At 34.0% G+C, this 24,215-nt stretch overlaps 1 protein-coding gene across 1 annotated transcript; it reads left to right on the top strand.

Annotated features, from left to right (window-relative positions):
- Positions 1-9,682: 9,682 nt before the first annotated feature.
- On the top strand, positions 9,683-11,023 carry LOC131047139 (uncharacterized). The gene has a single exon (XM_057980988.2). The coding sequence runs from the start codon at positions 9,683-9,685 to the stop codon at positions 11,021-11,023; it is 1,341 nt and encodes a 446-aa protein (XP_057836971.2).
- Positions 11,024-24,215: the final 13,192 nt, after the last annotated feature.

Here is a 24,215-nt window from a genome sequence, read left to right as displayed (position 1 = left end):
GAAGGCTTCAATGTGTAAGGGTGCACTATGCGGCTGACTTACAGAGGCGTCATCAGCTTCTGTGAATGTAAGGGAGTGTGGAATGGAAAGGTATCCCACCATGGCTTGAAACTGGTCCACGTTAAGATCAGTAGGAACAGGAGTGTCTCTCAAAATTTTGTTAAGAATGGCTTTATGTGCGGGGGATATGTGTAAGAGCTCAAGTATGGAGATGAGCGTGGGTGTCTTCCCTAACTGTTCTACAAGGTCATACTCAGGTTTGGTCGATGAAGAAGCGGTGTTTTTAGTTGGAGCACCTTGCAAAGTGATTTTACCTTGGCGGGTTGTAACATGACATTCAGAGGTAGGTTCAGAAGAAGATCCAACACCTTTTAGGACAATCTTGGGTCTCTGGGTAGAATTCTCAGATGCTTTGTCCTTGATGATAATAGTAGAGACGTAATTGTCCATCGAGATGTGATTGATAGTTGAATCATAGTTATAGGATGCTCTGGTATAGTTGGTTTGATCCTCTGTGGCTCTAGATTTTCCTTTGTCATGTTTTGGGAATGGTTCCTTAAACATCTCATGTTCTTGATTAGATGAGTGTCCCTCAATCTCAATGTCACCTCTATCAATGAGATCTTGTATGATGTTCTTCAGTCGATGATAATTTCTTGTCTTATGACCCTTGCTCTTATGAAATTCACAATACTCATCATCATTCCACCAATTTCGTTTAACCTTTGGCTCATATGGAGGAAAATCTGGAACTGTGATTACCTTGTTTGCCACTAGCTTCTTGAAAACTGACTCAAGTGATTCTCCCAATGGAGTGTACTTCCTTCGTGATCTAGAAGTTGTTTGAGTATTCACTTGATTGTTTGTAGAACTTAATCCTGAAAAGATGAATTTGGGTCGCACTGTGTTGGCATCAACAACACCATCATTGACTGTGTTCTTGTTTTTATTCCAAAATCTTGGCTTGTCTTTTCCTTTAAAGTCATCTTTGTTTTCCTTGAATATCTTAATGACTCCTTGTTCAATTAGGACCTTTTCTGTCACTAAGCCTTTTTCAATAACATCCTTGAAGGTGGACAAACAAGCTTTCCTTAGATCATAGCCAATGTCTTTGTTAACATTTTGTGTGAACATCTCTACCATTTGTTTTTGTGGGATTTCACAAGAGCATCTGTTGGCTAGATTTCTCCATCTTTGTAAAAATGATGCAAAAGATTCTCCCTCTTTTTGCTTAGTATTGCACAAAGTAGTGACTGATATTTCTGTCTCTATGTTGTAGGAGAAATCTTGAATAAATGCCTCTGCTAAGTCACCCCATGACTTAATTCCAGGTGGTAGTTGGGAGAACCATTCCATAGCTTGATCACCTAGGCTTTGTGGGAATAATCTCATCAAATATGTCTCTTCTGCTGCTACCTCAATGCAAGCTATGAAAAACTGTCTTATGTGTGCCTTAGGATCCCCTTTTCCTCTATACTAATCAAATTTAGGCGTCACAAAGTGTGTAGGAAAAGGAGGCATTGGAATGCTCTTATCAAATGGATAAGGACATATGTCTCTCATTGTGTATGTTGGCTTCGATGTATTTATGTCCTCCATTTTCTTTTGTAAGTCCCTGATTTGTTGCTCCAAATTGCTCTTAGGTGGAGATCGACTTCTTGGACCATACCCCATGCTTGAGGCACCAATTGGAGGAGGAGCATGTTGCATATATGGATGATATTGATCATACACATGTTCATATGGAGGAGGTCTGTAATGATGCTGTGTATATGGACCACTTGGTATAGATTCATGTTGAGGAACCCCATATCTATTTTGCGCATGTATACAATATTCTACAGGCATGTCATGTTCCATTGTGTTGCCCCCAAATTTGACATGAGGTTTCCTTGTGTCCAAATTTTGAGCATGCCTTTGAACATCCAATTGTTTTGGTGGTTGATCCTTAGAATTAGTATGTGATTGAGCATATTTGTTTGCATAAGACTTCCATAATGGTCTACGAAGGTAAGTATCATATGTTTGACCATGTGTATGTGGGACCTCTGGTTTTTGAAGCAAAGCTGATGGTGATTCAGGTACCATGTGTGGTCCTCTATTTCCTCCACTATTAGGTCTCCTTTGATCCATGTTGGAGTGAGGTTGTTGCAAAGGTCTATGTTCCATTATTTGAGACATGTCAAAATCATGAGGTATCTTGGCTCCACTTTGTGCCATCATGTGTAAGAAGTATTGTCTATCTCTCCTCATTATTTCCTCAACCAATCGATTGAAATGGGGATTCATAATGGATTCTTCCACATCTACTAAATGTACTGAAAAGTTGTCCACAATGTCATTTTGTGTAGCATTGTTGTTTATAGTGTCCATGTTCTCAACATTTGGATTGTTTCTATAGACATCCATGTCAGGTAATGTAGTATGATCAGAATTGAAAAAGATCTCATTGTCATACTCATAAGAACTCATGTTTGCGGACTCTTGAGCCTCTTTAGTTTCTCTCCTAGATTTTTGAAGACGAGTTTCAACCATGAACTAAGTATTGACCAAGATGTGAGAGACTAGATGAAAAATGGAAAGAGTATGGAAGACCAAGAGTTGAATGGAATGTAAATGAGTCTGAAGTGTACTTGTAATGTCCAAAGTGTAAGACCAAGTATGTATGTAGTAGAGTAGGTGTGACTTCCAAAGAGAGGATAGTTTCTCTTGATGAGGTAAGTTGACCTTGACTCTAAGTAAAACCAAATGAGACCCAAAGGTAAGAAACCTTGATGAGGGACCACTTAGCAAAGTGTTGTTGTATGTAGTGTGTTGACAAAGTATGATGAGGACAAGCAAGTGACCTTTTGACTCAAGTTTAGACAAGTGTGAATGTAATGAGAGATGTAAAGCAATGATGGACTTTGTGAGACCCAAGGACAGGTTGAATGCTAAATGAAACCTTAGAGAGATGACCTAGGAAGCTCAAGATTTCTGAAACTGACTGTATTTGCTTGCTAGACTGTAACAGTTTTTCAATTCTGGACACAAATGCAACTGTATACTTCACTGACGCGATCTCCTGACATAGACGCTACTCTGTTTAACACAGACACACTTCTGAGATTTTCTTGTTTATGCTTGCTGGACTGTAACAGTTTTTTTTTTTCAATTTTGGACACAGACGCACCTGTATACTTCACAGACGCGGTTACCCGACACAGACGTATTTATATTCCACACAGACGCTGTTATAAACACAGACGCTATTCTGCCCTTCACAGACGCGCCTAGACAACACAGACGCTGTTAAAACAGACACAGACGCGTTTCTGTAAAATTTGTGCAATTTTTTCCAATCTGTGAAGTCATTTTGTTGTGACTCAATCTGACTGTTTGACTGATTTTCGTGACAAGAGGACACAGTGTTGATGAAGACCCAATGTTTGCAAGTGTCTAGACTCAAAATGACTCCAAGAAAAGTGTGTTGTTTGATGTAAAATTGTTTTGCATACACTTGAAGACACAAAAGACACAATGTTTTGCTGTTTGGTCTTGAATGTTTGAATGTTTAAAATAAGTCAAGCACAATTCTTATGGCTGGCCAAGACAATAGTTGTTGATCCCACATAGGGTTTTACCCCTGAGGCTACACTATTCAGAGCGGATACTTAGATGCTTGACCTCACTGGCTCCACCCTCGGCACTCACTTCTCGGGTCAGCCAAGCATCAGTCCCCATGGCGAACTTTGTATCTCTACTAAGAACCGTATGTGTGTGGGCCGCTACCAGAGGTCCGACCTCCTGCCCCAACAACTAGAAGGATTTGGGCTTCTAAAACAAAAAGGTGCTAGTAAGGGCATCCGCTCGTGTGGCCATACATGCGGCACTTTCAGCTCTGTAAAGGTGCTAGTAGGGGTTACGCCCTACAACTGATCAAATAAATTTGATCAAACGGGTTTATGGGGAGACATAGTGTCGGTATGAACTAATCAGCACATGTTATTCATAGTTTTCACCATGAATACATTTATTTATAGTGGTTCAGAAGAAGATGCCTTTTCTTTTGCTACCACTTGGGTCGTTCTCTTCTCACTAGTAGTCCTAATGACCACACGGGAAGACGGGCCCTCTAAAGAATTAAACAAAAAGAGCCTATTGCTCAAGACACAAAAGACAATCATTCAATTTTAGTGCACCAATGGAAGTGTTTGCTAGTCTATGAAAACAAGGAACACAATAAAAATCAAAAAAACCTTGCCAAGGACCTGCACCAAAGATTTGTTAGTAGTTCGGGTTGTTTCAAATGATCACCCCTTCCTGCAAGCACACAAGTTAGGTAAATTTTAAAACCCAAAAGACTTTGTGAAAATAGGGGCCTTCAACCAAACGATTTTGCTTCCAAGACAAGCTGCACCAATTTTGTTAGCTAGATCTGAAAAATGCTAGCTCAAAATAAGCCAGATCTGAAACCCTACATGCAAAATCCGAAAACTGAATCAATAAAATTTCAAAATTTTGAAACAGGCCACACACAAACACGATTACCCCTGACGCAGACGTAGTTCTGAGATGCAAATGCGGTTCTGTGAGACATAGACGCGAGTAAAAATCATAGATGCTCTTTCCAAACACAGACGCGGGTAGAAATGACACAGACGTGCTTTTGTAACACAGACGCGCCTCCCTGGAACCTGCAAAATGAAATATTGACAAAACACAGACGTGGATCCAGTTGTCGCAGACGTGCCTGAAAATCAAAAACGCAATCCGAAAGTGCGCAGACGCAAAAATACCGAAAATGTCCGATCTGCAACTTCAAAAACACAAGATCTGCAACAAGGAGGTTAAATGCAAAGGGACAGGAGTCCCACCGGGCATGCCAAAATGTATATGGTGAAAATGGATAACAATAATAACAATATTGAAAGGCATAATGAATTCAACCACAAAACCCTAGCCTAACAATCAACAAAGATCCACCATAACATATGAAGATTACCTAAGACAATGCAAATCACATGAAATCAGAAAGATTATACCATCACATGTCCAATAGGGTTTTGATCTCCATTCTTCCTATCTCCATTGATCTTGCTTGATATATTTGCTCTCAGATTTTATATGCACAAGAGCTCAACAAAGAACGGAATGTGGTTGCAAGTAGGATCGTAGTGTAGTCAATTGATCAAGTCATTGGGGTTTGATAATGGAGAAAGCATCTCCTTATATAGAAGACACTATATGAAATGGAGGGATAAGATTGAGAGGTGTAAAAGGAGGTCGGATATGATTAGAGGGTAGGTAAAAGAAATAATAAAATAATGAGAGGTGTAGGTAGTGTATGAATTAAGAGATGAATGACATGTGTCATAGGTAGAAAAGGTTAATGAATTAATTAAATAAATAAAGATTTATTTAATAAATAGAAGAAGTGGGATCAATTAAATAAATAAGATATTTATTTAATTTAGGAAAATGATAATTTAAATAAATAAATGTATTTATTTAAATGAGAAATAAGGCTATAAAAGGATAAACGAATTAATTAAATAAATAAAGATTTATTTAATTAATAGAAGAATTAGGCTTAGATAATTAAATAAATAAAATATTTATTTAATTAGACTGGACAATTTTGGGTGTCTACAGATAGATACATGTAGTTAGAGAGAGAGAGAGAGAGAGAGTATGAAGGGAAGGAGGTGGAGAGTTAGGGGAGTTAAAAGTAGAGAGGGATAAAAAGAGAGGTAGGTAGAGAGAAGGAGAGGGGAGATAAATAAAAATAAAGAGGGAAGGAGGGAGGGAGGGAGGGGGAGAGAGAGAGAGAGAGAGAGAGAGAGAGAGAGAGAGAGAGAGAGAGAGATTTATGTAGATGAATAGAGGGAGGGAAGGAGGTAGAAGTGTGTGGAGAGAGGGAGAGGGGAGATAGGGAAGTAGAGACATAGCATGGGAGGGTGCAACAAAGAGAAAGGGAGAGAGAGAGGGAGAGGTATGTAGAGAAGTAGAGGTAGAGAGGGGGAGGGGATGTATGTATAGAGAGAGAGAGAGAGAGAGAGAGAGAGAGCTTGGTGATTAAGTTTGAGAAATTATAAGATCTAGAGCTTGGGGAGAGAGAAGAGAGTAAGATAGAGAGAGGTAGAGAGGGAGGAGAAGGGGATATATAGGAAAATGGATAGGTCTAGAGATTAAGAGAAAAAAAATCATGAGATAAAGAGATAGCAACAAAATGATGATAGAAGCCTACTGATTACTAAAATTTCACTATCTGAAAAATTATAAGATCTCCTAAAATCTATAATCTGCATTATGACTCATGGAGATTTGAAACCACTCTCAAGCATCCTGACAATATATACATAAATATAACTTAAAGTATAACTTATACTTAAATATTATATTTTATGTATATATCCCGATGAAAAACTAAGGGAATGCTAAAGGAATTGCCATCTAAGTCCATGTTGCTTATCTAATTTAATGTAAGCAAAACACGATCGTGTTTTCCTTGCTAAACATAACACAATTGCATTTTCATTTATTTTTTAAACACAATCATGTTTTTATTTTTGAGAACACAGTCATGTTTTTAATTTAAAGAACGCATACGCATTTTGGCTCAGATTTTTCGAGCCTTAACACACATGTGGTTTCAAATTTATTAAAAACATGATCACGTTTCATTCGTTTTAGGCATTTTTTTGGTAGTGTTTGTTTTCTTGTTCACCATCTTTGTGCACTTACCCATGGGTGGTATGGAAAAAAGTTGGATTTCTCATATGTAAGAAAACATTTTGCAGGTGGTAGCATGAGAGAGCTTGGAAGGAAGGCTTTTGGATGCCATATTGCCACTGTTATGCATCATATTGCAGGTCTATGATCAACCATCTATCAAATTGAAGTATTGTAATGAGAAGCCAATAGGCCCGACATTGTGTTATGTAAAGTTGTTTCAAATTTCAATATGAATTTCACTAGTTTGTGTGTACAAAATTGATGTTCAAATCATCTTATTTTTTCTATTATAAATCAAATTTCTTTAAATATTTTGAAGTGTCTAGCTAGGTGTTTTTTGAAGAGAGTCTCCCCTTTACATCAATTTGCTATTATTTCAATCCATGAGAAGGAATAAGAAATTTTCAGTTTAGATTCTAATAAAATCACTATTTCAAATTAATAACTAAGAACATATTTAAAGATAAACCTCATCAACAATTGTCTCATTTGAATATTTCTAAAAAATAAAAGAACAACAAGACCTACTTGATTCTAGTGATGGACAAACAAAATAGAGAAATGCTTCTTCTTCCTACATTCTAGTTCTGCTTCTCCAAACCATAAAATTCTCTATTTTATTTTGAAATAAACCCACAAAAGTGTTGCTCAGAGCATTGATTCCATGAAATAATTGGTAAAATAGGTCATTCTGAAAATCGAGATGGTCTTTGACAATGATATTCACTTTTTGAATGTGAAAATATGAGAAAAGAAAGCTCTCTATATGTAAATTTGATTAAAATGAAGGCTCTATTTTTTTGGGTCTATATGTATTTGACCTTATTCTTCCCCATTATATTGTATGAAAAGTAGAGTTTGATGTTTTGGTCGGCTCTCATAATGTAGTTGTTAGGGTTTTGGCAGATCTGGAGCAAATACAAATTAACAATATGTAGATTCAAATACAAAAAAGATGAAGAAAAATACACAACACAAATAACATAGAGATTTAACATGGTTCACACAAGATGGGCTACACCACATAACACGACCATCCAATATTTTCTTATTATCTAGTAAAACAGTACAACACCATTACAATATCTTTTTACATTCCAACCACTTATAACATGCAATTTTTAGGGAAGCATACAAACTCGATTAAAAAAATTAACCCTGACCCTAAAAGAATATTCTCGTAATCTTTTCCTCGTACTTGTATTCCCGTACACATATTCTCATATCCTCGTACACGTATGACAAAATTCTAGGGGGAGCCTTTGGCTCCTCTTTATGTCGACCCTTCTAGCCAACCCATTTGCCCAAGGAGTGTATAGTACTTGCATGTTAGTTGCCACATGCCAACATTAGCCACCTCCTTTTTGGGAGGTGAATCCATTATGGAGTTGTTCTCCAAAGAATATAGCTATATTTTACTAGCTCGACCAATGAAATAACTAGTTTTTCAAAACATATTCACATGTGGTAGGAGTTACATTGCATAACGAAGGAATAATGCTATTTTAAACATAGCCTATACAATCTATTATAAATCAATTTTTGTGAAGTTTTGAATGGAAGCATCAAACCATTATTCATGTTTGATTTAGCAAGTGAAACAATTATTTAGTAGCTATGAGGTGATAGGGTGCACTTGGCATATGCTCCCAACCAATGCAATAAATATAATACCATTGTGATCCCCATAACATGGGCTAAAAGCATATTAAATAGATGGAAAAAAAATATGTTTAATATGGTCCTTTTAAAACATAGCTTTGATATGATAAAAAAATAATTGACAATATGTATATGACAATATGTATAAAAAATAAAAAGTCTAGAAGATATTAAATAATTGACAATATGTATAAAAATCTATTAAATAAATTTCCAAAGTAAAAACATGCCATCCATTATGTTCATAATGCACTCGTAGAACATCATTAATGTTAAACAACCAATACAACTTTATTCCCTCCCAAAGGTTGGCAATGACAACTTCACATATTTCTTTGATAGATTTATCTATTTCTCAAACATGGTAATTGATTATTTTCTAGAGTCACGAAAAAAATTATCAAAATCGACCTAAAATATTAATTAATTCGACAATTTTTTCCCTTAAGTTTAAAAAATCCATACGCAAGAAGATTTATTTAATTTTCCATTAATAAATTAAAGTTCTTATTATATCCCTACCCTTGAATTATTAGAGTTTTCTAATGATACCAATACTCCATAAAGATCATTTTGCATGATTATCCCATACAATTTATAACACTTTGCTCATGAGAATTATCATGCTAGATACATTTAAACTCTTCAAAAGCTGCTGCTAGAACTTAAATTCCTACTTGCTTTATTTTCCATGCTCTTACTCCTCTTATACCACACTCCCTCCTCCTCCTAGATGGCATTTCTTATCTTCCCCATCTTTCACTCACATAGCTTGAATACTTTAGAACTCTTTATTCTTCCTTACCTCCATTATCATTTGAGTCTTAACATATCATTGAAATGGGATATCACTTTCTCATCTCCAACGTCTTTATATAAGAATTGAACTTTCATCTCCAACATGAAAAAGTTCAAAGCCCTGTGTCTGACTTTGTATCTAACCCCAAATGTCTGTCATTCATCAGAAATAAGGAAGAATGAGCAAGAACCAACTAAGAGATCGAGCTCTTTCGCGGGTAACAGCTTTTCAGCCGAATGAATGTGCCCTAGCTTTCTAAAGCCTAGCTTGAAATGGGTGGTTCTGAAAACTAATTTTAATTAATAATTTTATTAGATTGTGTTATTCCGATAATTACGAGTTGGATTCAAAGGCTTCCACTTCCTACGGACACGCCCTTGCGGGATATTGTTTATAAATAATAAATTCAATTGTATTCATTACTACTTGAATAGAAGATCAAGAATTTTGCCGTTCAAATTCATCATTCGAAACCCTTTTGAGTCACCATCGTAGCAAGAGAAAATGGATGGACATGATAGGAAGAGGTGGTCAAGAATGCAGAAAGAGGTGGTCAAGAATGCAGGGAATATTGCGGAAAATAGTGAGAGTAGTAACCCACTGGTAAGGTTAAGTGATGAACCTGTTGATCATCGGGGCAATGATTTTCTTGGTTCAAGCTCTGTTGGGCACATACACCCTGGTTTAAGTCCTGCCAGGGATGCTTTTGCAATGGATGATCCCCCAAGTTCAAGCCAAGCTATGGATGCTTCTCATGGTATACGCAAGGATCTAGTGTCAAAATCAAGAGATGCTTCTAATAAATATAAGCACGATGATCGCCCAGGTTCAAGCTCAGCTGGGACTATAAAAAACTCCAGTAGGAAGCGAAGTAATTCAGAATGCTCTGATCTAGGACAGGGTGAAGACTACCATCCAAGTTTAAGATCGAGAGGTCATGTTCCCTATGTCAGGAACAGCAATAGATATACAAACATATCTACAAATGAAAGAAACTTGTGTCGAAGAGTACAAGAAGATGAATTTTCTAACATTAGGCCTTCAACAGTAACAATCAGGAGAGCAGAAAGAGATGATGAACCATTTGATATTTGTTTTGCATCCCGAGTATTATCCCCTCCTCCACAGAGTAACGAGACATACAAGAAGATAGAGAACTTGATGCCTGGTATGTTTTTGCTAAAGAAATGGCTCAGTGAACATGAACAAGATGCATTAGTCAAAAAATGTCAAGAACTTGGTCTTGGGAAAGGTGGATTTTTTCAACCCAGTTTTGCTAGTGGTTTTAAAATGCGTTTGAGGATGATGTGCCTTGGTTGGAACTGGAATCACAGAACACAAAGATATGAAGAAATTCGTGCACATGATAATGCACAGCCACCAGCCATTCCTGTAGATTTTGTTCCCTTGGTTCACAGGGCCATTGAAGATTGTCACAATGAACTTAGAAAAGACCACACTATAAGAACCCAAGAAGAGTTGTTAGAGGCTTTGCCTGGCCTAGACCCTGATGTTTGCATTGTTAATTTCTATGAGGAGAGTGGAAGATTAGGACTACATCAGGACAAAGATGAAAGCTTAGAAAGTCTTAAAAAAGGTTTGCCTGTGGTATCATTTAGTATTGGTGACACTGCAGAATTTTGTTATGGAGAGGAGAGGAAATCTGAGAATCTTAATAAGATCATGTTGGAATCTGGAGATGTTCTAATCTTTGGAGGGAAATCGAGGCTTGTTTTCCATGGCGTCTCTGGTTTGCGCTGTGGTACTGCTCCCCAGTGGCTTACTCAAAATACTTCGTTGCGCCCTGGTCGACTAAATCTCACTTTCAGGCAGATATTTGTATGACCGAATGCTGATTTTATGTATGACTGCCCACCTTAAAGAGAAAGAGTACTGAGTTGTCATCTTAGTGGGAAAAGATCAAGATGTGCAGAATCAAATTTATTAATTGGTTATTCTTATGCGTAGCAATGCCTTTATCAGCTATGTGGATTTATGTATAGCTAAAATGATTCAACTTCATTGGTTTCTGAATCACCAGTAACTCCTATACAAGAATGATTATTTTGGGTCTTTAACCTTTTAAAACAAGTTCATTTATTTAGACCTCTCGTATTTCATTCGTCATTGGTGAGAATGGGCTGGACTAATGAGGAAACTCAACTCCATTTTTCTTGTTTGTTAGGCTTTTATCTCAAAAGTGACATTTTGAGGGCTAACGGTTGCATTCCTTCAATGTGTCTTGTTTTGATTCAAAATAAGGAGCCCTCTCTTGTCTAAATATTGGCATGTGGAACCCCCAAAATATGGCCCGTATTTTATACAGTTTCCTTCTTAACAGTGGTGACTAGGTTTTGCAGAGGGTATTTTGTATTCCTGAACACCCATCATTATAAAGAAATACTATTTATTTAATTATTTGAATGAACACCCATCATTATATTAATTAATTAGAAGAAAGGTTAGGCTAGATCAGTTAAATAAATAGGGTATTTAACTGCAATAAACAATAAATAGAATAATATTATATTAATTATTGGTGACAATGGAATCTAGTTTTATATTTAAAAAAATTGACAATGAAAGGTAATTAGAGTCATGTAATTTCTACACTTTATTATGTTAGGTTTATCTATTTTTGGTTCGTTCAAAGTGAGTGAAACATTTTCATAATCAACATTTTAGATCATACTACATGATCCATCAAAGGTTAACTTGAATAATTTAATAAATACTATTTATTTAATTATTGATGATGAAGAAGATTGATGATATGAATGGATTAGATTATTTCATGATGGGATGATGCGGACAAATTCAAAGTATTTAACAACAATTTCACTTTCAAATGTAAAATCTCCAAACATCATACGTGAAGGAAATTGCCTTGCTCTTATGTTCCTTGAAAAGTTTTTTTTTCTTCTTTTAAAGTTAAATGTACATGTTTCAATCATTTTTTGGTAGGCAGTTCTAGGAGGCACTATTTGTAGAAGGTCATGTGGTGTTTTGGTGACTCTACAAATTGGTAATGAAAAAATTAGTTATCAGCCCAATTACATTCAACTTTATTTAAACGACCCTAATTTAAGTCCTTAATATACACTAGTTGATACCAACATGAGTTAATATTAATTAGTTTGACTTCTTTATCTTTTGGATCATCAACAACTATTCCAACTAAATATTTTGAAAATCTTGGTTAGATCAATAACTCATATTGATCCACAAATGATTAGCTAGCAACTCAAAAAAAAAGGCTAATGTAGAGATTTATAATTGCCTTGAATTTATCATTATCTTGAGGTTTATGATTATGAAACACATCATCAATAATTACTTCGTTAAGTGGCTAAAAAATATGATTGAGGCAAGTGACGAGTAAATTGAGTGAGACCACTATCATGTGTCATTTGATGACATATGGCAATCATTACTTTATTAAATGACTAAAAAAATATAATTGAGGCTTTGATGAGTAAATTGAGTGAAACCACTATCATATGTCATTTGATGACATATGACAATCATTCATTTGCTTCTTATAATACAATCTTATTTGAGAAACTCTTATATTTCATGGGGTGATGATATATGGCAATCACTCATTTTCTTTTTATAATATGACATTATTTGAAAAATGCTTATATTTTATTTGGTGGTCATTTACTTGTTATAATATAACCTTATTTGATAAACTCTTATATTTCATTGGGTGGTCATTTGCTTCTTACAGTTTGACCTAAAATATGAAAAACTCTTAGAGTTCATTTTTATCTAATGATGCTTTTTTTTATAAATTAAAAATACATATACAAAATTAGTACAACAATTGAACAATTATTGTCACAACAAAACAACAAAATAGTATATAACAACAACATAAATAACAAAGATATGATCAATGATAAGTTTTTTAGGTTAATATTATGTGAGAACCTTTTATCTATTCCTTTGTCGATAAATTCAAAATGTAGATAAATTAAGTTTAACAATATAATCCTTGAAATATAATATATGGGTTACTCTGATTTTTCCTATAGAGGTGGTCCTATCTTCTATTGAGGGGAAGATGGGTGTGGTCGGAGATGACCTTTCTCCTAGATGGAGGTGGATTTAGATGCTACTGGTTATGCTTGGAAGTGCTATTGGGGGGTTGATGGAGCCCTATCTTTTGGTTGTAAGGGAGCTGATGTTGGCCTTTTTCTGACTTATTTCTTTTATCTCCTATTGTGGTAGAGATCTTGTTAGGCAAGTTGTTCTTAGTGTTTCTCATTCTCAAGGATATGGTTATGGGAGCCTTGATAAAACCCATGGTTAAGGTTGAGGGAGCCTTGTTCCCTATGCTCATTTATGTCTGAGCTCTTTGGAGGTTGGCTGCAAACTTTTTCTTTTACAACTAGCTCTTCACCGTTTAATATTTTTTGTAAGGTTGTGATTGGGTTGTTGAATGGCTATGTTGTATCTTTTTGCAGCTCTCTTTTGAGGGTTCTGGATTCATGAAAAAATCCAAGGGTTTCAGGTCCCTTCAAAACTTGTTGTAAGGGGTTTCAAATCCCCTCAAAACATGTTTGATCCTTAATAAAAAACACACAACTCAATTATTTATTATATAATATTTAGAAAAATGAAATTACTTAAATTATTTGTGAATTAGGGTCAGTGCAAGAAGATGAGTCCACTTTTTGGCCAAAAAGTGGAAGTGTTTTCCCTGTTTTTCAGATTTTGTCTCACTTGAGCTTAAATTTTGAAACACTTAGAGATTGAATCTTGGAAAAAGTCAGTAATATAAAAGATAGCTCTCTGAGTGTACTTTTCAAATATGTAATTTATTTTAATACCCACATAATAAAAAATAACTTTTTGAATGGAGTTCTAAAAACTATGTTTTAAAAATGCCTGTTTCAGGACCATACCATGCATGTGTACGACCTACACTTTTGACACAGTTAAAATTATTTTCTCAAACCATTTTGGGAAATGGTTTGTAACACACTGAAGATTGATGAGCATATTTTTCTGTATTTTTTTTCAAATATTTTTTTTTTAATTAATTTTTTAATGGTCGTAATTATCTTTTTAAAAATTTGACGTGTACGACCCACATAATTTCACGTAAACTTAGCATTTTTTGAAAAAAAAAAAATTTAAATTGAAAAGAATTTTGTGTAGATTGATGACATATAATTTTTTTTTCAAAATTCATTAAAATAAATAAGTTATTAAATTAAGAAAATTAGTTAATATTTCAAATTTATGAACCTGATTTAGTATAAATTAAATGAAAAATAGTTAAAATAATCAATTTTTAAATTAATTTACATATTTAGAATCTAGACAGCGTAATCTGAAATGGGTTTCAATTCTGTATAAAAATTCTTTGATTAGAGGCACGTAAACTATTTCATTTCATCATATTTGTGCTTTCATTCATGGAGCTTTGAATTTGCAGGTTCATGTCTCAGGTGTGGCCATCCCAAGCCTATCCCGGGCCTAATCCCGAGGCAAGTGGCGGGTTGTGAATTCAAATTGGCCCGTTTCATTTTTTGCCCGTTGGATTTAACAACGGGCCCCCGTTTCTAAATAACCGTTACTATAAAAAAAAAATAGATTGCATCGATTTACCACACTATCATTGAAATCCGTACTGACAAAGATTTTTTACATCATTTGGCAGTACTTTTTAATATTTTTTACACGATTTTTTAAAGAACTCAATAAAAAAATATTATTTTTTGAAGACGAATTTGTAAAAATGGGTTCTAAGCAACGTCAAAAGAAAAAAAAGAGGACAATGACAATGGACGAAATTCAAGCACAAAGAGAGAAGGAGACAAAACGCTAAAGAGATCGAAGATCACAACAACGTCAATTGAATAACACTTCTGAAGCATCTAGTTCAGTGCCTGTTGTAGATGAGACCATTGAAGACATCATGATGGATGCAAGAAATGTAGAACCACACACGGGTATGACTGTTGATGCAAATGTTGATGTGGATGCGAATCCTGGTATGTTTTTAAATCCTGATGACTATGATGCCAATCAAATTGCTGATTTAAATGAAGCTGGATATAAATTTCATACACCAATACGAAAAGAAATAAAAATTGAAAATATTACACCACCCTCTCTAAAAGAAAATGAATGTAATTTGTTTACTATTGATAGCAATGTGCTAGATAATCTTAATGGGTTAGTTTCTTGGAGACAAATCAGAACACATGCAAACAGATTATATAAACAATTTTTCTATAATAAAAAGTTAGGATTCCAATGTCAATTAATGCTACAATTAATAAAAATGTTAAAAATGCATAAAGTCATGAAAAAAATAGGTATTTATGCAAAACCAAAAAGAAAAGATGAATCATATAAGCAAGTTGTATCTACTGTTGCCAATGCCATCGATTCTATAGGAAAAACAAGTCGATCTAAAGATAAGAATGCAGCACGTAGAGTTATAATGACTGCTATAGTTGACAAAATGATTGTTAGTAAAAGAATGTTAAGTGATATAAGTGGCTATTTGAACTTACATCGTAGAACCTTGTCAAGAGCGGCCAAAAGAAGAGACACAATTGAAATTGATCCACTAAACCATTGTTGGAGTTTTAGTGGTAGACTTCAAAGGTCGGACATGAAATTAAATGATGAAACTAAACAATTAATTGCAAAATTTTGGCATGATAACACTAGAGTTTCATCAAATGCTAGAGATGTTTTAAAGTTAAGGGTGGGATCAAAAATTCATGATCCTCATCCAAAACATCTTCTTGACATGACTCAAACTGAATTCTTTAAAAAATTTAGTGATGAATCTGTGTTAATGAATTTACGAATTAGTCAAAGATCATTTGAAAAATGCAAACCCTGGTATGTTAAAATCAATAAACAAAGAATATCTTGTTGTTATAAAACTCATGTCCAGTTTCATTACTATTATGATGTTTTTCGATATATTCGTTGTATGTTGCATGGTAATGATCTTGTGCAGGATTGTGGTGTTTATGTTCCACCTGAAACTATAAAAGATTTTATTGGAAGTTTATTTTGTAAACCACCTAATGAACAATTATTTCTTTCCAGTTCATGCATTTATGGTCTTTGCAATTTATGTGGGAACTATTATAGGTGAATGTTTGCATGAACATGTTTCATCTGAGTTTGGACAAAAAATGGTTGATGTTAGGAGATTTAAAAATATAGAATACCCTCTAAAGGATGGAAAGATGGGGAAACGTTTAGAATTGATTATAGAACAAAATAGTGTGAATGCATTTATTAGTGAGTTTAAAACTCATATTGTTCCAAAATATGTGAAACATTCCCAACATGCCCGATGGCTTGATGGACAGTTTCGCATATGCAAGAACACATTTCCAGTTGGAACAATAGTATCAGTTGTGGATTTTGCAGAAAATTATATTCTAAAACCACGAGAGGAAACTCAATCACAATACTACAACTCAGTGCAAGTGGCCATATTTGTGCACATTATATATAGACATGACCATGACAGTACAGAAGATAATAGAAAATTTTTGAGGGAGTATCATTTCTATGTTAGTGATAATCGATTACACTCTTCAGAGTTTGTCCAACATTGCTTCGAGGTATTTTATGATAATCTTAAGGAAAGAGAAATTGACATGAAACAACATATGATATGGTCAGATAACTGCACTGGACATCTGCAAGAATCGATGGAGCAACAAGTGGAACTATGGGTGGATCCGGTAGGGGATTATTACTCCGTGCCCCTAATCTATGTTGTGGCATTCCACGACCAACACCCTGGAATGACTTAATATCAAAATAATTTGGTTTTTGATTCATTACAAACTCACAGTATAATTTCTTCAAAAAATAAAAAGGGACCTCATAATTACGATGTGGTGGATAATCAAAAACCATCCACCATCTATCCCAAAAGTATCTAGCCATTTCTGGATGCACACACCACCTAATTGAAATTCTTTTCTGGTTAGGTTGCATTGGTTCTCTTGTTTTTGGGTTGGTAAAATATGGACATAAATGAGCTTTGGTTATTTTCAAATCAGTGATTTGTCTATAAGTTAAACCATCGGCATAAAAATCACGCAACTCTTGTCGTCGTCTATGAAATTGATCTAATTGAGAATCAACAGATCTAACTGACTCGACAACAGTTTGCATTGATTTTGCAAACTCTACAAGATGGGGTGGCGTGACTTGCTCATTTTGGATAGCAGCAATGTTTTGTTCAATCACTTGTAGGTTTTCATTAATTCATTCTCTTAAATGAATTTCATCCAATCTAGGGGGTTGTGGTGGTGGTGGTGGTGGTGGTGGTGGTGGTGGTGGTGGTGGAGGTGGAGGAGGAGGAGGAGGGGGTTGTGGTGGGGGATTTTCACCTAATAGTTCATCTATGTCAAAGACATCCATGATAGCAAAGAACTCCTACATATATAAAGATATACATGAATTATATACAACTCTATGTCAAAGAAGAATCATTTGTTTTCATATATAATCTTTCTATAAAATTTAAGATATCAATCCATACACAAATTCTCTTACAAAGTTGAATAAGAAATGAAACTCTTACATAAAAATCAACACAACATGCCAACAATTAAAAACAAAATTAACCTTGCAATATTTACTTTTAAAATAATCAATTTCAACAATATTTTACACATGCATTTATAATTATCAACTAGAATATTATTTTGACTAACATTCCAAATAAAATTCCTAACATACTATATGATCCTCATTAATACGCATCCATAATATTTCTTTAACAGATACATCTCCTTCAAATCATCACATCGTAATGCTTTTTATTTTAATAATTGAAAGCTTTAGGAATGCGGTCACGCACAAAGGGGTCCACTATCATACTTGCAAGCACTTGTTCATCACAATATTTTATTGTTTAATATGCAAAATTTTGAAAGATTTTGATATGTATAGACAAATTAAATTTTTCATATAATTAGAGGTGAAATCAATTTTGAATTCTACCTCAATGATTGAGGGGATCTTACAATTTTGACTTTAAATATGGCTTCATTTATACTCTTTCATAAATAAACTAAAATAGAAGCTATAAAGAATTGCTAAATTCTAGCAATATATGTGTATGCAAGCAAGCATAAAAAATAGGATGTAAGGTGCTTAAATTGGCAACATAACATTGCATTACAAGAGTTCTTGAAAATAGCTCATATAATGATTTATTTATAGTCATGAAGGATAGAGGATTAAATACTAAGATTGTTTTGAGAGATCAATGGAGTAGATTGATTGAAAGGATTGTGTGCATTAGAAGCTTCCAAGTGGCAACTTATGTTTGGTGCACATGAGGAGTTCATGATCCAAGAAATTTTTGAGGAAAAGGTCTTCTTAGGGGCGTATACACCAAGATGTTGTAAAAAAAGGTAGCCAAATGACCAAAAAAAGATAAACACGAGTGCGTTATTGGGAAATTCATTTAACGCATTTGAGGTCTTTTTTGTAGTGATTTTTTCTTACACTATCCTAGGCTTGTTTACACTATCATAGGTTCATTAGGACTATCCTAGGTTCATTAGGATTGTCCCAAGTTCATTATGGCTTTCTTAGGCTCATTAGGACTTTCTTAGGTTCATTAAGACTGCCCTACATTCATTAGGATCATTTGAGGCTCATTGGGACTATCATATGTTCATTGTGATTGTCCTAGGTTCATTAATTTAATTCGTGTGTTCATTAGGACTATCTCACGTTCTCAAATAGCTTCAACTAATATCTTAAATTAACTATTTTAAAAAAAAATAGCTCCTTAACAATTTAATATTATATACAATCGAATATGATTTCAACTTCAAACCTTGTGCACCTTTTAAAACCAAAAGATGTTATTAAAACCATTCTTCTAATATTAGCTTAATCATAACATAATCTAATAAATCTTCCTCAAAATATCTACCAACTTCAAATCATATATTAAATCTTTTATAATATAAATTACATTCTAGATATACCAATATACTTCTAAAGATATTCAAAATACTTCTTGGGAATTATATTTTTCAAATCTTTCGGATGTATATATAATTAGCACCCCATTTAGAAAACTCATTATCAATCAACATTATAAATCAAGAATATTTTTTATTTTGTATTAATGAATTATATATTTGGCATATTAGCTTCCTTTATGAACCTATGTAAACCAAACTCCAATTTTAGTAACTTATCTAGCTTTGCTCTAAAATTGTGTCCATAATTGATCCTTTTATACCATCAAATGACATAATAGGACCATAATAGGACCTTTATGCCATGACATGGCATAAACCTAAGCCTAAACTTTCATATCTAAAATTTGAAGAGTAATGTTAATTACTTTTAAGGTTATACTAATTTAGTGGTAACTTTTGTATTGCCTAATGAGGATTAAGAACAATTTAGGTACATATGTTCGGTTTTATTTCAATTTCATTTTCGAATGTTTTTGTTTTTGTTTCCATTTCATTTTCGGTTTTTTGTTTGTGTCGATTTCATTTTGTTAATTATGTAGGTTTGGTTTTGGTTTCTAAATTTGTTGATTACGGTTTAGGGTTAACTGTTCAAAAATATTTTAGATCAAAATCAAGAATTTACAAATATAAAAAATAATTTATTTATATGCTACTATTAAAAAAAACTAAATAATACACAAAAATATATATATATATATACAAGAAAATTATGAAATGTGAAAATAGATGACTGAATGTGTACTTGGGATAGTGGTGGAGGCTTGAAGTGGAAACCACAGCATGGGGGCCCGTTTTTTATCTCTTCTTGTCAACTCACTGTAACAGTGAAAATGAAAAATTGTCCAAAAAAAGGGTAAAAATAGAATTTCAAAATGGGCCCCCATTTTTTAAAAACGGGCCCCCGTTTTGTTTGTAAACGGGGGCCCGTTTTCTGACAAAACGGGGGCCCATTTTATTTGGCTTCGGCACCCCGTGACCTTTCGGCTCGGGAGGCCGAACCATTAACAGGCCCCCGTTTTGCGGAGCGCGTTTTCCAACGCGCAGACTTCCGCGAATTTGTGACTCATTAGCTTGCACATACCCATTATCATTAAATTAATTAGTTAATCCACAAACTTTAAAAAAAAATCTTTTCTCATATATAAATTAAATTGTGAATTATTCCTTCATTGTAGATATGTCCAATCACATATTTTATAAAACTAAGAATCAAAAGATTTTTTTTCACTTTCTAAAGTGCATTCTCTTGATTAATTAAATAGTTCACCTCATAAATAAGCAATAATACATTAATTAGGGGAAAAGTTGATGTATCGAAAGTTGAATCAAGTAAGAGTTTTTTTCTTTATAGTTTATATTTGATATAGGGGACAATCTTCTTTTAAAACAAAGTGTTGATTTCTTTAATTTTGTCTTCATCTATTTGATTTCTTTAAAGAACATCAAAGATGTTATGTAAGTTTAATGAAAGTGTTGCACACATAAATATGATAAAGGCTATTAAAATAAGGTTGTATTGTTGAGAAGTTATTGTCAAACGCTGACATGATGGTTAAATTGTTCTTTGAAAAGTAGTCAAGTTGAGAGTAGCACTGGTCAAATTGAACTAGTGTTGGACATGGTATTATTGGTCATTTTAAAAATCAACAATACTGATATAGATTGCTAAAATCAATGAATACTACCTTAGAATTGTGCATGTAATTGTAGGGGCTTCTAGGGGATATGAAAACTATTAGGAGTTCATAGTGGATTATGCCTTGACAATGCCGATTTGACTATCAAAAGTATATAAAACTATACCAATTGTCTTATTTGCATTTCAGTTGTGATTTTGAAATGTTTGATAATAGTACCTTTAAATAGATAACAATATGCATTTAATTAAAACTTTTACTACTATGTTGATTAATAACAACTATGTTCAATAAAGCTTTAACTATTTAAATAAAACATTCTTATTTATGTGTTTGTAAAATAATTTAGTGCTAATGACGAAAAGAAGAGCATCATTATGACAAAAACCCCTAATTTAATATCTTAAAGTAGTGAATGTTTAATAATTTGCCACTTTCTCTTTTGTTACATGATGGAGCCATTATGTTACATAATTGGTATAAAAAAGCCACCATATTATGCAAAATTGGCATAAACAAAACAACAACATTAAACAATTAACATAAAAAAAGCAACACATTACACAAATCAACTAAACGAAAGCACTGCATAACATAATTCACATAAATGAAATCACTACATTACACGACAAAAACACAACTGTTGGGATGACAATTCTAAAATCCCCACAAGAAAATCGTGATATGCAACCGTTGCATGCATAAACTGATAGTTGTGCCACTACCACCCACTTGAACTAACAACAACACAACTACCATATGCTTCAATTGGCATTTCTGCCACCATACACAAAACTCTAATATTTGATGAATATATTATATTTAATTTCACATAATTCCTTCTTCAATCTTTTCCTAAAAATTGGCCTAGTTTCATTTAATGAACAATTTTACTTCAATTATCAGGCAACACTTTTTGTGTACAACACACCATCAAAAATGACCTTTAAAATCATCTTCTTCAAATCCAATGTTCAATAAACACTTACTGCATTAGTCAAAGCCAATCTAGCTGATCTAAGGATCAAATATCCTAGCTCTTTTTCCTTATTTATATACAAACATTATACTCAAATTGATTTTAGCTCAAATTAGTAATAAATGTTAACCTAAGAGACTAGAGAAAATAGGACCATGGACAAATAAGGTGGTCAATTTGAAATAACTCAGGATATTATCAATAAACACAAAGAAGGAGATTAATACACAAGATGAATGAATTCTAAATTTTGAATGCAAAACCTTATAAAATGGAGTTTATTGCCATTTGAAATAGATTCCTATCAAATTTGTGAGTTGATTTTTATTATTTGCATTAGGAGTAAATAACATCAGCTCCAAATGTGCCTTGTCATTTACTAAAATATGATAGATCAAATCATCATTGAACTTGCTCTACTATTTCTATAGAATAATCACCCAATTGATGACTCTTAGTTCTATAGAATAATCACCCAATTGATGACTCTTAGTTCTATAGAATAATCGCCCAATTGATGACTCTTAGATGGCTAACACATAAGGAAAATAAAAATGAATTGAATTGAAAGGCACCTCTTCACTGTAGATTGTTTTTCTAAATTCTCTAACAATCCCATACATAGGGAAAGACTTTTAGCCTTAATCACTCCTCATGACATATCATCTTCGTGTTGATTCTCTTTGTGTTGTTGAGGTTTATTTTGGTGTACAGATGTGGCGTCCTAAAATTGCACCTGTTTGCAATTTTGACCATATTTGTGGGTCTTCACCTTAGTGTTTACGCCCCTTGGACTATTCGAAGACCTGATTATGCTCACACCCATCGTAAATGTCATAAAAATTGATTCACTCCCTTGGGCACCTTGATCCTAACCCAAAATAGGGTAGGAATAGGACATGGCACCCTAGTCCTCACTAGGACCATGGTGCCACGCCATGGCCCTCCCTAAATTAGCCCCCCTTTAAACCCATTTTTGCAATTCAAAATTGAGAGAGATTCCCCTCTTCGTCATGGCTCATGTTGGAAAATTAGGTCAATTTTCTTGACCAATAAGTATATAAAGAGGATTTCCCCTCTCATTTTGATACACATTCACAACAAGGAGATTTTGACATCAAGCAATCATACATTCAATAGAAATTGAGCATTAATCAGTCTTCCCTCAGCCTAGGAGCAACAATAAAGTCAAGACATTATTCATCCTATTTTGTTGAAGACTTCATCAAGCCCTAATTCTGCGTGGAGACAATCAAAACTTTATAAGGAGGTATTATCACTCAACTTCCAGTCATAATTTAGCATCTCCCTCAAAAGGAGAATCTTTGATTACAGTCATTTCAATTATCTCTATTTCAATTTCATGGTTAATTCCAAAATTGAGGTTTGACCTAAGGCAAACCCCTATTCCCAACCTATTTCCCTTATTTTTGTGTGTAGGAAATAGGTACAAAGTTGCACTTCTCAGAATAAGCTTTATTTACAAAGACGAATCAATCCCCCTTTGGTGTGCGATAAGTGCGGAGGACTAGGACCACCACCACCATAGTCTTGACATTTCAGGAGCTCTTTCAAAGATCAAATCTGACTCGGCTTACATTGCTCAGTTCCAGGTGCCTAGCTCGATCCTGCATTTGTAGCTTACTGTTTACATGTTTTTAACTCATGTTTTCAGCACTTTAACCAATTTCAGCAATTCAACTTACAAAAGAGAAATAAAACTATCACATGTAATTTACCCAAATCCATTCAATATTTAGCCCTTGTTTGATTTGTGATTGAATCTAGTCGATTCCCTTTTCTCTTTTGAATGTAATGTCCCCTAGGTGAAAAATTAGTGGTTTTCATCTCTCTTGGGTGGAAACCCTAAAAAAATTACAACAAATTGTTTTCTTGGATTCTCTAGCAAGATACTTAGGGATAAATACCTCATACTTAGCAAGGATAGTTTGTTGAATCATACCATTAATTCTAGTCTATAATTGTAGAACTCCCATATCTCTACCTTACAATTTTTCTCAAGCCAAATTTTCCAAATGATACATGAGGGATCGATAGACCAAGCCATCTAAAGAAATAAAGCCTTGGCTAGAGTTCTTCCCAATATTTTCCAAAAAAGAAGAAGCATGGATACAAGCCTACTTCCAGACACTCTACTAAAGGTTCCAAATGTCTCTAGAATATGAACATTGAAAATATAAATGGGAAGATATTTCTTCATTGTTACCAAATAAGACACATCTTCACAATTCTTGAAACCCATTCTTATGCAGGTTGTCCCAAGAGACATCTACTGTGTGTAGCAAGCCAAAGAAATAAGTTACATTTAGGCCAAGAAAACTTGTTCCACACATTTTTACACCATGAGACCGCATCTAGGCATCACATTTCATTCGATCTAAAATCTAATA

The sequence above is a fragment of the Cryptomeria japonica genome, chromosome 3 (genome assembly GCF_030272615.1).
Source record: "Cryptomeria japonica chromosome 3, Sugi_1.0, whole genome shotgun sequence".
Classification (NCBI taxonomy): Eukaryota; Viridiplantae; Streptophyta; class Pinopsida; order Cupressales; family Cupressaceae; genus Cryptomeria; species Cryptomeria japonica.
This window is presented reverse-complemented; position numbering and strand designations above follow the sequence as displayed.

What these genes read in the sequence shown, in the direction of transcription:
- LOC131047139 (XM_057980988.2), top strand. Translation starts at nt 9,683, where the DNA reads ATGGATGGACATGATAGGAAGAGGTGGTCAAGAATGCAGAAAGAGGTG.